Source organism: Python bivittatus, unplaced genomic scaffold, assembly GCF_059951505.1.
Source record: "Python bivittatus isolate LINGU-HERP-01145 unplaced genomic scaffold, Pbiv_v1 ctg000330_np1212, whole genome shotgun sequence".
NCBI classification, from domain to species: domain Eukaryota; kingdom Metazoa; phylum Chordata; class Lepidosauria; order Squamata; family Pythonidae; genus Python; species Python bivittatus.
Genome location: NW_028277058.1, coordinates 47,594,997 through 47,611,437, shown reverse-complemented (window position 1 = coordinate 47,611,437; position 16,441 = coordinate 47,594,997). Strand labels below are relative to the sequence as shown.

The window sequence follows — 16,441 nt, the reverse complement described above, 5'->3', positions numbered from 1 at the left end:
TGGTCATCACCTTTAAAGCCCTTCATGGCACAGGACCAGGTTATTTGGGGAGCTGTCTCGCCCCTGTTATTTCAGCCCACCCCACTCGGTCCGGCAGAAGGGGCATGTTGCAGACCCCACTGGTTGACTGGTGGGATCTAGGCAGAGGGCTTTTTCTGCTGTGGCTCCCGCTCTATGGAACAATCTTCCTCCCGAGTTGTGGTGTGTTCCCACTCTCATGGCCTTTAGGAAAGGTGTGAAATCCTGGCTATGCCAGAAGGCTTGGGGGCCGGATGGGGGCTCGCATCAGTGGAAGTGGCTTGTGGGGTAATTGATTTAAACCCCCTCCCGTCATCTTGAATGTCTTTAGTATTTATGTATAGGGTTTGTTTTTAGTGGATTTTAATGGATTGAGTATTTAATTATTATGGGATATTTTAATTGTTTATAGGTTTTTGATTTTTAATTGTGAGCTGCCCAGAGTCACCCATTGGGGGAGATAGGTGGCATACACATTTAATAATAATAAAAATAAATAAATAAATAAATAAATAAATAAATAAATATTACTACTACTACTACTATTATTATTAGATTGTTATCCCACCTCAAGGCGGCAAACAAACCTAATACTCCTGCCTCCTATTTTCCCCACAACAACCACCCTGTCCTAAATAGTGGCTGTTACAGTCATCTACAGTATACAGTGACTAAGAAGGCGACATCTGTTTTAACTCTAACCGTGCCTCTCTTAGCTGATTAAATCAGTTTTCAAGGGTGGCAATCAATGGCCCCTTGTGGGTAGAATGTTTTTATCTTGCTTAAATGAGGCAGTTTATACTACTGGAAAAGCCCTCCTGTGATAAAGCTGTACCACGTTTAAAGGTAAAGGTTGGCTAAATAAGTTAAATTTCAGTTAGCAATTAAGCATGGTTGAATAAGGCGAGAGATGCCAGACAGTTAATTACCTAAGCGATTTCACATCTGATTGCAACTCAAGACATGTGAAGGGGTCATTGGATGTCTTACTAATTTACTCCCAACGCTTGAAAGGTCAATAGGAATGAGACATTTTCCTCCGACAACAAAAGGACTTTCAAATATCAAAGAACTATTACTGTATAGTAGTCGAAAAAAGAGTACTTTGAAGATCTGCCTTTATCAACCTGGCCAGCTTAACGGTAGGAATAAGTATGTGTATGTGTATATGCAAATAATGAGTTTAAATAATTGCATCAGTACAGGAAAATTGATTTGAATTCCTATCTGAAGTTTCTGACTCTGCAGTGAGCAATTTCACCCTTGGCAGGTGCTTAAGTTACAAATTGTGACACTGTGACCCAGGTGTTTTATGAGGAAACCCATGTTATTCTATAGTAACCAAAAATTAGAAAGAGTCTAGTAGCACCTTTAAGACTATAAAACATTATTATAATGCATAACCTTTCATGAGCTGCAGAATATTTCATCAAATGGGTGATCTTTGGGATTCCAAACATTGGATGCACGTGACCTAGGTAATCTTTCTAATTATAGGGCATCTGAAATATTCCATTCCTGGTTAAAGATATTAAGAAATTAGTGGCGTTTCATCTTCAAATTCATCTGGATAAAATTGATTATCTGAATATATTTCAGTTGGAGTTTCATTTGGGATATAGTACTGAGACTACTTTGATCACCTTAGTGAATCAGGTACACTAGAAACTAGATGATGGGAATCTGACCCTGTTTCTTCCCCCTTGGGGGGGGAGGAAAAAAAGCGAGTTCTGTAGGCAATCTCTCCTGTGTCTGACCTGTTTTTTTTCCTCCCCCCTGCAGTACAGAGAGATTGGAGAGGAAGGGATTACGAGAGAGTAAGCAGGCACACAATGGGGAATACACCGGGCTGTTTGTGTAGTGCACTCGCAGCTCTCAACTCCGAGTGCAGTCCTTTTGATGTGTATTCTCCATTGTGTGCCTGTTTACCCTCTTGTAATCTCTTCCTCCTCAATCTCTCCACTCTGGAAGGGGAGAAAAAAAGAAAAACAACAGGCCAGGCCCAGGACAGGTACTGACTGTAATGGCAGTCATGTGACTGAGGGACACTGTGAAGGTCATAAATGCGGGCATTGGTTGTAAAGTTATTTTTTCAGCACCATCATAACTTTGGTTGCTGAATAAGGCAGTTGGTAAGTGAGGACTAGCTGCATTGGTATTGGTCTTTAAAGCCCTAAGCAGTTAGGGATTAATTATCTGAGGGACTGCTTTTCCCATTGTCAATCTGCCTAGATACTTAAATAATCAAGAAAGCCCTACTGGAAGATTCCTCCCACCATGTAGTCATATGTGGCATGTAGGGGAGGGGTTCTCCTCTGTGATTCTCAGACTATGGAATGCACTCTCCAAGGAGATGCATCTTAATCATTTCTGAAACAAAAACTCCCTTGCTCTCTTTAACTAAAACACAAGGTTAAAACAGGCTAGAAAAATATCAGAAAATTACAAAAGAGATTGGCATAATACACACAAACACACACACAGAGGCTCACCTAGGTCCAGGTCTATCTGAACAATGCATAAGTAAGAAGGAATTAGCTATCTGCATGGTTAGCTGAAATAGCTTCTGCACAGGTTCCCTTTTTACACTTTTCCTAATCTAATTAATAATATCTTGCCTTATATTTGACTATATTAATGAGCAGGTAATCTGAGATAACATCTTCTCTCCCAGATAGTAAAATATTCTTCTGCCAGACACATTTATCAATCCTGTTTAAGGTCTAGACGAAGCCTCAGGGAAAGGTCATCTACCAAAATGCTGATGATAGCTAGTTATACACAGGTAGTCCTCGGTTAATGACCACTTGTTAAGTGACCATTCAAAGTTACTATGGCACTGAATGAGTGTTACTTACGACCAGTCCTCAAAGTTCCGGCTGTCCTGGCACCCCATGGTCATGTGATCTCAATCTGGATGCTGGGTAACCAGCTTGCACTAATGACATTTGCAGTGTCCCATAGTCACGTGATTGCCATTTGCGACCCTCCCTGCCAGCTTCCTACAAGCAAAGTTAATGGGGATCTGCCATTATAGATTGCTTTTAAAAGATGTTTAGAAGAGGAACAAGTTCTACTGGACAAGACTGAGATTGATTTGAATGTGGATTTAAAAATGGCAAGTTACAAGAATGATATGGAAAAGGATGCTACACTGGATATACACATGAAACCAGCTGATGTTTTAATAATTAAAAGGGATATACAAATGGCAAACCAAAAGAGCAGTTTGGATAATTTTCTTATGTTGGATTTACAAAAGAGTCCTGTTAAAGTTCTGAAGGATTTTGCGAGAAGAGACCAAAACAAAAAACAAAAACAAAGAGAGAGAGAGAAGAAAACAAGCTCTAGAACATCCTTTGAAGGGATTAAAAATCAAGATTGTTAAAAGTAAAAGGAAGGAACATAAAGTGGGTTTATTTGATTAAGCTTAAAATAGATATGTTGTTATTTCTGGTAACCCTTAATGGACTTTTGCTGATTAGGATTGAATGACGAGGTTTTAAGGATCTGTTTATAGATGAGATGAGATATGAGACAAAGCTATTGTTTGTTGTATTTTAATAGAAGGTGATAGGTTGCTAAAATCGTTTATACTTGTGAAGAAGGAGGAAGTTACTTCTTTATATATTTGTTTTCTTTTTCTTTGCTATATTCTTTTTTCTTTCTGCACTTTCTATTTTTTCTTTCTATTCTTTTATTTTTTGTAGTTTGTAGTGCTTTTTATGTGTATAACTGTAATGTCTAATGAAATTATTAAAAAAAAACCCAGTGACTGGGGAGTCAGTAAATGATGTTACCCATTTTAAACCATGCATATTGTGGAATTCTACTTGATCATATTGAAAGTCTTATTCTTATACTGAATAACCAAGATGTTTATGCTTTTATAATGGATTCATCTTAATTACCTTTTATACTTCTTGTTCAGTTATTAGTTTTACTGGGGCTTTACCTGCTGTATATTATCATTTTTTCTATGAATTTACTTAGTTTTTACAGTTTTTCGTATTTTATATAACTGATGATGAGAACTTTGTTTAAATAATAAATAATGCCTTAAAGTTAGATTTAATTTTATGTTCATGATTAATTATAGTTCTGCCTTTATGAAATCAAATGTTGCTCATCAATTTGTTGCCGTTATAGCCTAATGCATTGCTGGGGAAATATCTGTTGTTTTAAAATTATCATCCACTCTGCTTACTGACCCTGGCTATTTTAGAAGTTCCCTATTTGTATGCAGTAGCTGTGTGTGCTTTAACGTTTTGGTGGTTGAATTCCAAGATTCTGGCAGAACGCACTAATTAAGCCAATGGGTTTGATTCCCAAAGCCTGTTTCTCCTTTGTGGGCCTTGATGGGAGTAAAATGTTGCAAATTCCTAGTGCAGAAGCAAGATACTAGACTGACTTCCTTTGGATAGGAAAGATTGCAAAATAGAACAGTGTTGAATACAAGAGACCTCTTAAGTCCGAATGATGAACTTGTTGCCCTGTGGATTGTTTTTAATGTCAGCTCTCAGATCCAACTGCTATGGCCAGTAATTAAGGATGATGGAAGTTGCTGCTGAGAAACTCACATCTGGAAGAACTTGGCTGCTAAAACTGTTGCTAATACTCTTTTATTTTTATTTTTTGGGGGTCCTGTTCTTAATAGCTCTCTCCGTTTATGAATACATTTTTTCTTTTAAAATATTCAACGTAGCTCTAAGGAGAGTTTGCTTGTATGTTTGTTTATTTAATGGGCCCTTATTTTAATTCTGCAGGCATTTGGACAGTCATTCTCGGTCCACCGTAAAGTAGCTGAAGATGGCGAGACGCGGGAAGAGACACTCCTTCAGGAGTCAGCATCAAAGGAAGCCTATTACCTTGGAAAGATTTTGGAAATGCAGAACGAGCTGAAACAAAGTAGGACTGTGGTTAACAATGTTCAGGCAGAGAATGAACGATTGACAGCAATTGTGCAGGACTTGAAAGAGGTAAAGCAGGTTACAAAAAGCTATGACTTGTGAAATAGATTTTAACTGAGTTTGAAAATAGATGATTGAAAGATACGATGCAGAAGTTCCCTGAACTAGACTTACTAACGTACTCCTGTTTCTCAAGAAGTAGCTGTAGGGGCTTTAATCTGGATTGCACCATGGGGGGGGGGGGGCTAAAATGTGATGCTGATCCCTGTGTGTCAGCCTCAAGTAATCTGTATGCTGCTTGCATTTTTCCTTTACAGAAATGTTTCCAGATATAATCATGTTTCAAACATCTCTTATTGTCATACAGATGATTTTGTCATTAAATCTACATATATTTTTGCTTTAATGCACACTTCTGAAGCATGAACCTTTAGTGTTCATTGCAAAAAAACGAAGAAGGAAAAAAGACGGAAGGAAGAGATCAGAAACTTTAATTTATTGCTTTAAATGACCTAGTTTCTCATTATATGCAAATGAATGCATCACATAAGCCAAGATGGTCCAAAGAAGCCAGGGTTAGTTAATTATAATAACATGGTATGAAGACCAAAGTGGAGTTAACCCAGTTTGGACAGAATAAGAACTTTTGGTTCTGGTGGGGAGACTTACTCGATCTAGTTGCAACCTTCCCTGCCAGTTTCCCTATTGACTTTGCTTGTGGAAAGCCAGCAAGGAAGGTTGAAAATCGCAATCATGTGACCGCGGGGGTGCTAGGACAGCCGGAATTTTGACGACCAGTTATAACCACCACTCATTCAGCACTGTCATAACTTTGAACTGTTACTGAACGAGCAGTCGTTAACCGAGGAGTACCTGTATGCTGCTTATGTCCTGCTAGAATATACTTTGTATGGGACTGGAATTTTTAGTTGGAACACAATTCAACTGTTTTTTCCCCCAACTATTTATTTATTTTTTATTTATTTTTATTTATCACATTTATATAGCTGCACATCTCACATAGTGTCTCTGTTTAAATGTGTGAAGGAGTCAGGTAGTTAAAACCTATATACATCTCTACCTGAGGCTGGGTCAATAATGCAGGGAAAGTCTTCACCCATTATCTGGAGGCTGATAGGGTGTGGATGGGAAAAAAAAAAACAAGTTGAAGTTGGACTCCTCCATCTGCTTCAGTGGTAACTCTGGATGGGGGTAGTGCTCCCCTGAAGGTGCAGGTCTGCAATATGAGGGTCCTTTTAATGTCATGGTTACTGCTAGATAGGCATGTGGTAGCCATAGCTAGAATGGTCTTTGCTTGTCTGTGACTTTCCTGGAGAAAAGATGCTGGCAGAAGAGTTCATGTCCTTGTCACTTCTCATATATATTTCTACAGTGTGCCTATCTGAGGATCCCTTTTGTGGAATCCGAATTTTAGATACAGACTCTATAAGAACAGGACAGGCAGGTTACGTAGCAAGCAGAGAAGCTTAGAGGCTATAACAGTATTCCTCAGGAATGTCTGATGTATCTGACATTGATTTTCTGATCAGTAAAGTGAGGAACAATGTTTAATTTAAAATTATGTGGGAATCAGTATCTATGTAGGAATGTGTGCCTTGTTTAACTCCAGTTAATATAGTTAATATGTACCACTTGAAATAACTTATAAATAACAAGGCTTGGTTGTTGCATTCCTACAGTTTACAAGAAGTTTAACACTTAAAATTAGGGAGATTTATGGGTAAATTTAACACTTTACCCATAAATCTACTTGTATACATTAAAATGTTATCCCCCCCCCGGCAAATAATTCATAAGACCAAATTATATGGGTCATGGAACCCTCATTTTTTTTTTTTTACATCTCCAATAAAGGATAGCTGATGCTCATCCTTTCAAATACATTCTTTGGGGAGTCCAATAAACTTGAAAAAAAATTGATGAATCAATTTTAATTTCAAATTTATTTATTTATTTGTCAAATTAATATGGCCACCCATCTCACAAACAAGTGACTCTGGGCGATGTACAATAAGGCTAAAAAACAATATATATAAAAACATTATTATTAAAAACTTAAAAATTTATAAAAACACAAGGCTAAAAATCCATTTATATCAATTTAACACTCTTAGAGACTTGTGACCATTAATGTGACATGAAAAATTCCAATTCTTTAGTCCATGTTGAGCCATCAGAATGTGTTTAAGTTGAAGCTAGTGCCACTGTTATGAATTAGGAAGACTAAATTCTATCATGAAAGCTTTGTTCTTCATTAATTCTATTTTCTGAGCTGCTGGCAGGCCAGACTTCTGGGGCTTGCTTATTTGCGTTCTCTTCCTTCTGGCACAATCCCCACACACCTTGTAGAGGAAACATTTCGGAAGACTTTTGTACATTGAGGAGACAGGACTGGTGTGCCCCAATTGTCTCTCCTGCTCCTGGGGTCTTTAGGGCCATAATAGATATCAAGCTTCATTAAGAGTTAAATTTTTGAGCACAATGTTATTTTTCAGTTATTTTGCACTGGTTACTAGATAAGGATGGTATCAACCTTGGAATGTAAGGAGTATACCAGGAATGATGAGGTTGGCTGCTGTCTACCTGCTTCAGGTTTTAGCTTATCAAGAGGAGGAATTTGAAATATCATAAGATGTGCACACACCAGGTGCAATTAATCATCATGCCATCCTTAGCTGCATGTTCCTCTCAGTTAAGAATAAAAAGCTTTGAAGTCTTGATCTGGAGAGCTTCAATGCAGACCTGGTCCGGAGGGGTGCTGCATGCTGGCCATATTGGGATATCTTCGTTATCGTTACTGGGGATCCCGATAACAGATTGAAGAAAGTTGCTTGCTTGGTAATGTATGCCTGCTTCTTAGTAAAGATCATTTAACTTCTGTCCACTTGTGTTTTCATTGCTTCTGAATCTTCTAAAAAGAACCCTCGTCTTTGGCGAAACACACCTCAAGAACCATGATACAAACATGGTTGGCTTATAATGCGACTGTTACAGGTAGTCCTCACTTAATGACTGTTTAATAACAGTTTGAAGTTATGACGGCCTTGGAAAAAGTGCTTTATGACCTGTACTCACACTTAAGACTGTCGTAAACCATCACACCACCATCCCCGATCATGTGATCGCAATTCAGGCACTTGGCAACCAGCTTGTATTTACAACCAGTTGCACCATCCTGCGGTCACATGATCATGATTTGCAACCTTTTTTGCTGGTTTCCAAAAAACATCCTTTGGGGAAGCTGGATTCACTTAAAGATCACATGATTTGCTTAATGACTGATTGACTTTATGACACTTGTAAAAATGGTTGTAAAATCGGGTCACTTAATGACCACACCACTTAACAACCAGTTTTCCTGTCTCTATTGTGGTTGTTAAGCTACCTGTATTTCTGTCCTTTTTCTGACTTATATATTCATCTATTTTATTTTGTATTTGATCCAGAACAGTCTCTTAGGGACTACTTAAGTGTTTGGTAGTTGTATAGAACATTTTTTCCTATGTTGGATTCTGACTATCAGTGTGGGCCTGTTTTGTGCATCTGCTGAAATAGTTGTGATGTTTTGATGAGTCAGAAGCCATATTCTATAATCAATTGCAAGAACACACAACTAGCTTGTTGTAGGTCATGGATCTGAGCAAACACAGATAAGACATTTTCCATGTCTACTGGACACTGAAATGATTTTGGGGAATATCATTTTTCATTCTGTATCAAGGTAGCTTCATAGTTTTATTGTGTATTTTAGCATGAAAATACATTTACTGATTATCAAGTAAAATAATGAAAAACTTGAAATTGTCAATTTTGTAAAATTATACCCGCCTGAGGAAAATATGACAAATTGTTTCGCTTAAGCAGTCTACAACCTTTCCAGTGAGAAAATGCACACTTTTTCCTCTTGTGTCTTGTAAAATGTAGAATCCATAGAAACTTGTACTGATAATAAATGACTCATAGACCATGTTGGGCCCCATTTTGAGTCACTGTTATGCAGTATTAATAGGCTTTTTTAAAATAATCAAGATTAGGGAATGGATATGGAAAAGAGGGAAGGTTCTCCCAAATCTCTTTATAGCTGTCAGTAGTGTTATCTGTAGTATGATTCTGAATTGTCAAACTTTATCCAATATCCAGCAGATGCTTCTGAGAATGTACAATTCTGCAGGGAGAAATGGTCAACTGACTTAAATTAATCTTGCCTTGAAGATTTATGAAGGTAGAGCAACACACTTCTGTGAAGTACCTCATTGTGTTGAGGCACAGTATTGTGCATCAGTGATATAAGGAACCTCATTAAGTGACAATGATCTTTGCAGGCCCAGTAACCATGGTGGCTAAAAGTATTTTAATAAGCTGAGGATGATACATCAGCTACAATCTTATCTGCATGCAGCAGACCTTGCCCCATGATCTGGTTATACCCAGAGTAGGCTACTGAAACTTTAATAAGGCTTCCTACTAGCTTAAGTTTCGGATGTTTCAACCACTGAAACTACTTACAAAATATAAGCTATAATGTTGGTGAAGGAAATGTTACAACTGTTTTTTGCTCAATTTAATCACTGCCCAGTCATTTTGGAACTAAATTCAAAGTACTGGCACTGAGCTTTAAAACTCTGATTAAGTAGGCACTAAATTATTTGAAGTACAAGCTGCACTGTTAGGAGTACACATTACTATTAAAATTTATGACAGTAACCCTGCTTGCATGCGCTGATAACTGCACAATGAAGTATGGATGACCTTTGACTTGTGAAATTTCCTTTAGCTCCCTTACTTTCAGTTTTCAAGTTGGCCTTTGAAGATTTTTGTGAAGGAGAATTTCAGTCCATTAAGCTGAGTTTGTTTTTAATTTTGTGGATTTTAAAAAATGGAATGTTTTAAACATTGTGTTTTTATTATTACTATGTTGCTGATTTCAATATGGTGTTAACTGTATTCTTTTTTTACATTCCAGTCTGCTTTAGATAATTTTATTTTATAAGTTGAATTATAAATCAGAGTTTTCCTAAACTGGAACTATAGACTTACAGGTAGTCCTCAACTTACAATCACAACTGGGACTGGAATTTCTGTCGCTAACTGATGCAGTCATAAAATGAGGTGTTACGTGACCGCATCGCTTAGCGATGGCAATCCTGGCACTCCCCATTGACGTTGTTAAGTGAATTCTACCAGTTGTTAGCCGAGGACCCACCCCAATCCAAGCCATTCCAAGCTTGGTCCCTCCTAGCCTTGAGCCTCAGTAAGGTAAGGGACTGCCTCCAACTCCCCCTACCTGCTTATCTCCCCCTGCATCTCTGCCCTTTTGGCTGCCCTGCACCCTGCCTTTTTTGAGCAAGATAATCAGAAACCAGCAGACAAGATGCATAGGCAAGCAATAAGCTGAGATCAGGCTAATTATAAGTGCTTTTGGTGTTGTTGTTCAGTCGTTAAGTCATGTCCGACTCTTCGTGACCCCATGAACCATATTGCGCCAGGCCTTCCTGTCCTTCACTGCCTCCCTGAGTTTGCTCAGTTTCATGCTCATTGCTTCAGTGATGCTATCTAACCATCTCATCCTCTGCCGTCCTCTTCTCCTTTTGCCTTCAATCTTTCCCAGCATCAGGGTCTTTTCCAAAGACTCCTCTCTTCGCATTAGGTGACCAAAGTATCTGAGCTTGAGCTTCATTATCAGTCCTTCCAATGAGCAATCAGGGTTGATTTCCTTTAAGATTGACTGGTTTGACCTCCTAGCAGTCCGGGGGACTCTCAAGAGTCTTCTCCAGCACCACAGTTCAAAGGCATCAGTTCTTTGGCGCTCAGCCTTCTTTATGGTCCAGCTCTCACAGCCATACATTATTACTGGAAAAACCATAGCTTTGACTATGCGGATCTTTGTCGGCAAAGTGACATCTCTGCTTTTTAATATGCTATCTAGGTTTGCCATAGCTTTCCTCCCAAGGAGCAAGCGTCTTTTAATTTCATGGCTGCAGTCTCCGTCTGCGGTGATCTTGGAGCCCAAATAAATGAAGTCTGTTACTGCTTCCATTTCTACCCTTTCTATTTGCCAGGAATTGATGGGTCCAGATGCCATGATCTTAGTTTTTTTAATGTTGAGTTTCAAGCCAGCTTTCACACTCTCCTCTTTCACCCTCATCAAGAGGCTCTTTAGTTTCTTTCTGCCATTAGGGTGGTATGGTCTGCATATCTGAGGTTATTGATGATTCTCCCTGCAATCTTAATTCCGGCTTGTGATTCTTCCAGCCTGGCATTTCTCATGATGTACTCTGCATATAGGTTGAATAAGCAGGGTGACAGTATACAGCCTTGTCGTACTCCTTTCCCTATTTTGAACCAATCGGTTGTTCCGTGACTGGTTCTAACTGTTGCTTCTTGGCCCACATACAGATTTCTCAGGAGACAGGTAAGATGGTCTGGTACCCCCATCTCTTTAAGAATTTGCCACAGTTTGTTGTGATCCACACAATCGAAGGCTTTTGCATAGTCAATGAAGCAGAAGTAGATGACATTTAACTTGGCTGTGATTAATGACCTAATAAGTTATGACTTTGTTCTTTTTAGTTTCCTTTCCTTGTAAGATCTCATCCTAAGAGGGGATATGCTTTGTGAGAACTGCAGAAAACGAACTTACCCTAAGGGTGGGAGGGCTGCGCTTGATTTGGAGTTTATTCCCAAGTGTCCTTCTCTGTACAAAATAAAGCTTTTAAAAGATCTCTACGTCTCGTGTGACCTAATTGGACGATGGCATGCCAGACTACGAACCCCCAGTGTTCCTGGGGCAACACCGTTACTTATCTGGTTGTCTCCCTGGAGGTTAAGTTCTGTACCGTAATTCCCTTTTTGACTGAAACCCCAAACCTCATTATTAGTGCAAACAAGTTTTTGGCTCTTGTTCTCCAATTTAATAGGTTCTTCTGTGACTTGCCCCATTATTCTTAGGAGGAAAGTAGAATGTGGAAAGGAGATGGCAATGACTGTTTAACTGCATTATTGTGTGCTAGGCAAGCTGTGTATTTTTAGTAATTCTCAACAGTCAGGCCTGTCAGCATTCAGGAAGAGGACACACAGGTTATTTGGAGGTCAGACAGCAGTATGACTCTTTCATTGTAATGATCAAATCCACTGTTAAGCTTTAGGATTGAGTGCGTTTGATCCTTTTAGCTGACCAGTGCTTCAAATGCTTCAGATATGTATGAGCAACTGCTTATCTATAATTATAGCTTGCCTATGTGCTTCTTTAACCAAAGTAATAATGCTGAATGGGCATCACTGAATGTTTTGTTTACCTTATCTTATAAACATGCATATTCTTCCTTGAAGCCAACATGTTACATATGTTCTTTTTAAAAAATACGTTATTTCTTGATTTGATTTTTGAAATTTTTTATTGTTGGTCACACAGTCAGCCAGTTGTTCAGACTGGATTTGGCATTTTTATCGACCTGTCGAGTCCTTCCCAAGGACCTGGGATAGGCAGATGTTGTTGTCTGATGGTGTTAAAGGTATTGTTGCAGGATGTAAGCTGTTCGAGTAAAGCTGCCTTTTGCAATTTTTAAAATTATTATTATTATTATTTGAAATTAATTGGCTGCCCAACTCCAGTAATATAACCATGTTACTCCAAAAACTCTAGGTGGTTTACAGAATAATAAAAATATAATCCAAAATACCAGTACAATTGTATACTCTGTAACAAAATGATAATGGTGCAAACATTTTTTAGCTGCTTAACCATCAAAGTCCTTTTAGAAAAAACAGGTTTACATGTTTTCCAAAAGGCCTTAAGAGTAAGGATCAAGGCTTTTACAGCATCCATCAAGGTGGTAGAGATTCTCCCAATGACCTTTGTGAATCATAACGTAGGAGTGGACATAGGAGCTGAAATGGGCATGGGAGCTGAATCTGATCGTGCTGAATCTGATCGTAAGTCCGAGTATGTGGAAGTTGAACCCACATATGAAGACGTGTGGTGGGCTGGCATATGAGAATGTGTGCATCTGTGATAGAAACTGTGTTCAGTGTTCTTGTCAAGAGTGATGTATTCCTTCCCAGTGACAGGCCTATGCAATTTTTAAAGATAGTTATGTGCTTTATGGCTTCCTTGTAGCCCCCTTGCTTATTTTTGTAATCTTTAAGCTTTAAATATAACTATATTATTTAGTGATTTCATTGTATCCTTGAAAATAAAAATAACTGTATGATTTGTGATTTCCTTGATCCTATAGCAGAGATGGAAGAGAACAGCTGTGGTCAGTCTGATAAGGGGTCATGGCTTGGACAACTGACAGAACATACAAGAACTATAAGCCTGTAATGTTATTCTCCTGATAGGATAAGGGGAAAGGGGTTGGGGTTAAGATAAGTTTAAGATAAGTTTTAAGATGAGTAGTAATTAATGTATAACAGGAAGGACACAAAAACCCAATTTGGTTGAAGTCACAGTGACCTGGTGAAACAGATGTTTGCAAGAAGTTAACTGATTTCTTTGTTTAAACTGTTACATGGATCCTGTGAAGAAAACGTACTGTATATAAGCTATGTAAAATCTGTAATCAGGACTCCCTCCATTAGCTGGGAGTCTCCAGTTTGTTTAGAGCTCTAAAATAAAGTGGATAGAAAAAGTCTGATTTTCATCTTGGTGTTCTGTTCACCTCACACTAAGTCCCGAACCTGGTAATTAGGGTTGATCGGCTGGACCCAAACAATAGCCAATTTTAATAACATGGTTTCAAGGAGAAAAATCATTCTTTAAATGGAAGATGAATGACAGATTGTTACTCCAAGAAGGCATATTACAGAAATGTAAAGAAGAAGTATTTTTTAAAAAATAAATACAATTCCAGTAATGTCAGAAATAGCCATATGGGAGACAGGTAAAGCTTACATGAGAGGAATTCTTATGAGGTTTGCAATAATTCAGAAGAAAGAATATAAAAGACAGAAATCACAGTTGGAAGAGGAAAAAAAAATAGAAGAATTAGAACAAATTCATAAAACGAATCCAAAGTGACAGGTACTGAGAGAACTGAATAAACAACAATTAGACTTATTAAAAATGGAAGAACTCCAAAAGAAGATAAAAATGTCAAACACAATCATTTTGAGAATGGAAATCAGGAAAAAAATTGTGTATCAAATTAGAAAAGAGAAGGTGGAAAAAGGACAATAACAGCAATAAAGAAAGGGAATATATTATTATATATGAAATTGGAAATCATGGAAGAACTTGCAGAATTTTTTAAAAAACTGTATTCCAAGCATAATATTGACAAAGAAGGTTTGAACACATATATTGGTGACTCAGTGTCCAAGAATTTAATGACCAACATAGGCACTAAGCAAACCCATAACTATTCAGGAGACTAAAGAAGCAATAAAAATTACATAAAATTGACAAGGCTCCAGACCCAGATGGACTGGCAGCCGAATACTACAGAATGTTAGAGTAAGAACTGTTGGAACCACTGGTAAGGACAATAAATGAAATTAAAGAGAGAAAAACAATACCAAAGATATGGAATGCCAACTTGAATGGGGACCCAATGGGGGTTCACAGCACTGGGGGTGGTTGGTAGCCTGAGGATGCTCTCTACTCTACACTTTTTAGTTTGCATTATAGTTTTAACTTTTTAGCTTAATTTTAACCTTTTGTAGTTTTTAACTTATATATTTTTTCTAGGATTTTATAGTTTTTATCTGTAATGCCACCTAGAGTCACTTGTATAATAATGGGTGGCATATATAAATTAAATCAATCAGTCAATAAATAAATAAATAAGAAACATGTATAAAGAAGGGAACGATGTGGAGAAATCTCAATCATATGGACCAATTTCTTTTCTGAACATCAGTTATAAGCTATTTATTACAATATTAGCTGAACATTTGAGGAAGTACTGTATATTTCTGAAATAATACATACAGACTAAAAGGTTACATTCCCAAGAAGAAAATGAAGGACAACAGTAGATTTATAATAAATGCACTAGAATATATGAATGAAAAAATAAGGCAGCAGTAACATTTTAAGATGCAGAAAAAGCCTTTGACAACTTGGAGTGGTCTTTCTTAGCAGCAATTCTAAACAAAAGGAATCCAGGAGAATTTAAAAACTTAGGTGGAAAGCAAATATCTATGGCAAACAGCAAAGATTATAGCAAATAACACTCTGCACAAATTTTTTAATAAGCAAAGTCACTAGTCAAAGGTGCCCAGTTTCTCCCTTATTGTTTGCAATTGCTTTAAAAGTTTTAGTGGACAGGATTTGCTTTAGAAGTTTTGGCAGACAAGGGGAGAGACAAATATTTGGGATTAAAATTCAGGGAGAGGAATACAAGTTGAAATGCAATGCAGACAATGTAGTACTAACCATTATGAAACCACAGAGTGTTGTAAGACAGCTGATTAAAACAATCAAAGAGTTTGAAGAATTTTCTGAATATAAAATCAGTGAAAAAAGCCAAAGATAATGTAAGATTTAACTCCAAAAGAAGACTTGTGAAAAGAGTGTCTGCTTGTTTTTTTGCTTATTTTTGGATAACCAAAAATCCAGTTAAATATTTGGGACTTTATCTGACAGAGTGCAATTATTTCTTTAATTTCTTTCCATAGTTTATTATAATTTCTGAAATATAATAAATTATGGAGAGAAATAAAATCTTGAAAAGTGAAAAAACCTAGACATTTTTGGGTAGGACTTATCGCAACAGTAAAAATGAACAAACTATCCATGATGAACTTTTTATTTCAAATAGCATCAGTTCCAATCTCAGAAAAAACCTTGCAGGATTGGCAAAAAAACAGTAAACAGATTTATGGAGAGGAAAAAAAATGACAGTGTTTGGGTCCAGCCAGTTGACCCTAATTACCAGGTTTGGGACTTGGTGTGAGGTGAACAGAACACCAAGACGAAAATCAGACTTTTTCTATCCACTTTATTTTAGAGCTCTAACAATGGGAGACTCCCAGCTAATGGAGGGAGTCCTGATTATGGATTTTATATAGCTTATATACTTTTTCTTCACAGGATCCACGTGACAGTTTAAAAAAAGAAACCGGTTAACTTCTTACAAACATCTGCAGGTGTTTCTTATAAAATTATCTATTTCACCAGGACACTGACCTCAACCAAAAATGGGTTTCTGTGTCTTTCACAACCTCCTTCTGCTATACATTAATTATTACTCATTATCTATCTTAAACTTACAGTGGGGCAAAAAAGTATTTAGTCAGCCACCAATTGTGCAAGTTCTCCCACTTAAAAAGATGAGAGAGGCCTGTAATTTTCATCATAGGTATACCTCAACTATGAGAGACAAAATGGGAAAAAAAATCCAGAAAATCACATTGTCTGATTTTTAAAGAATTTATTTGCAAATCATGGTGGAAAATAAGTATTTGGTCACCTACAAACAAGCAAGATGTCTGGCTCTCACAGACCTGTAACTACTTCTTTAAGAGGCTCCTCTGTCCTCCACTCGTTA

The 16,441-nt window shown here is 37.5% G+C and overlaps 1 protein-coding gene across 6 annotated transcripts in view; it reads left to right on the top strand.

Annotated features, from left to right (window-relative positions):
- The window catches only part of BICD1 (BICD cargo adaptor 1), a 119,587-nt gene that overhangs the window by 45,345 nt on the left and 57,801 nt on the right, over window positions 1-16,441 (top strand). For all 6 annotated transcript variants that reach the window (XR_015796262.1, XM_088141184.1, XM_088141185.1 and 3 more), the window contains one exon: window positions 4,785-4,997. Coding sequence is in view for 5 of the 6 variants with exons in the window: in XM_088141184.1 (XP_087997310.1) it covers window positions 4,785-4,997 (213 nt within the window). In the remaining variant the exon portion in view is untranslated. The remainder of the gene's footprint in view (window positions 1-4,784; window positions 4,998-16,441) is intronic.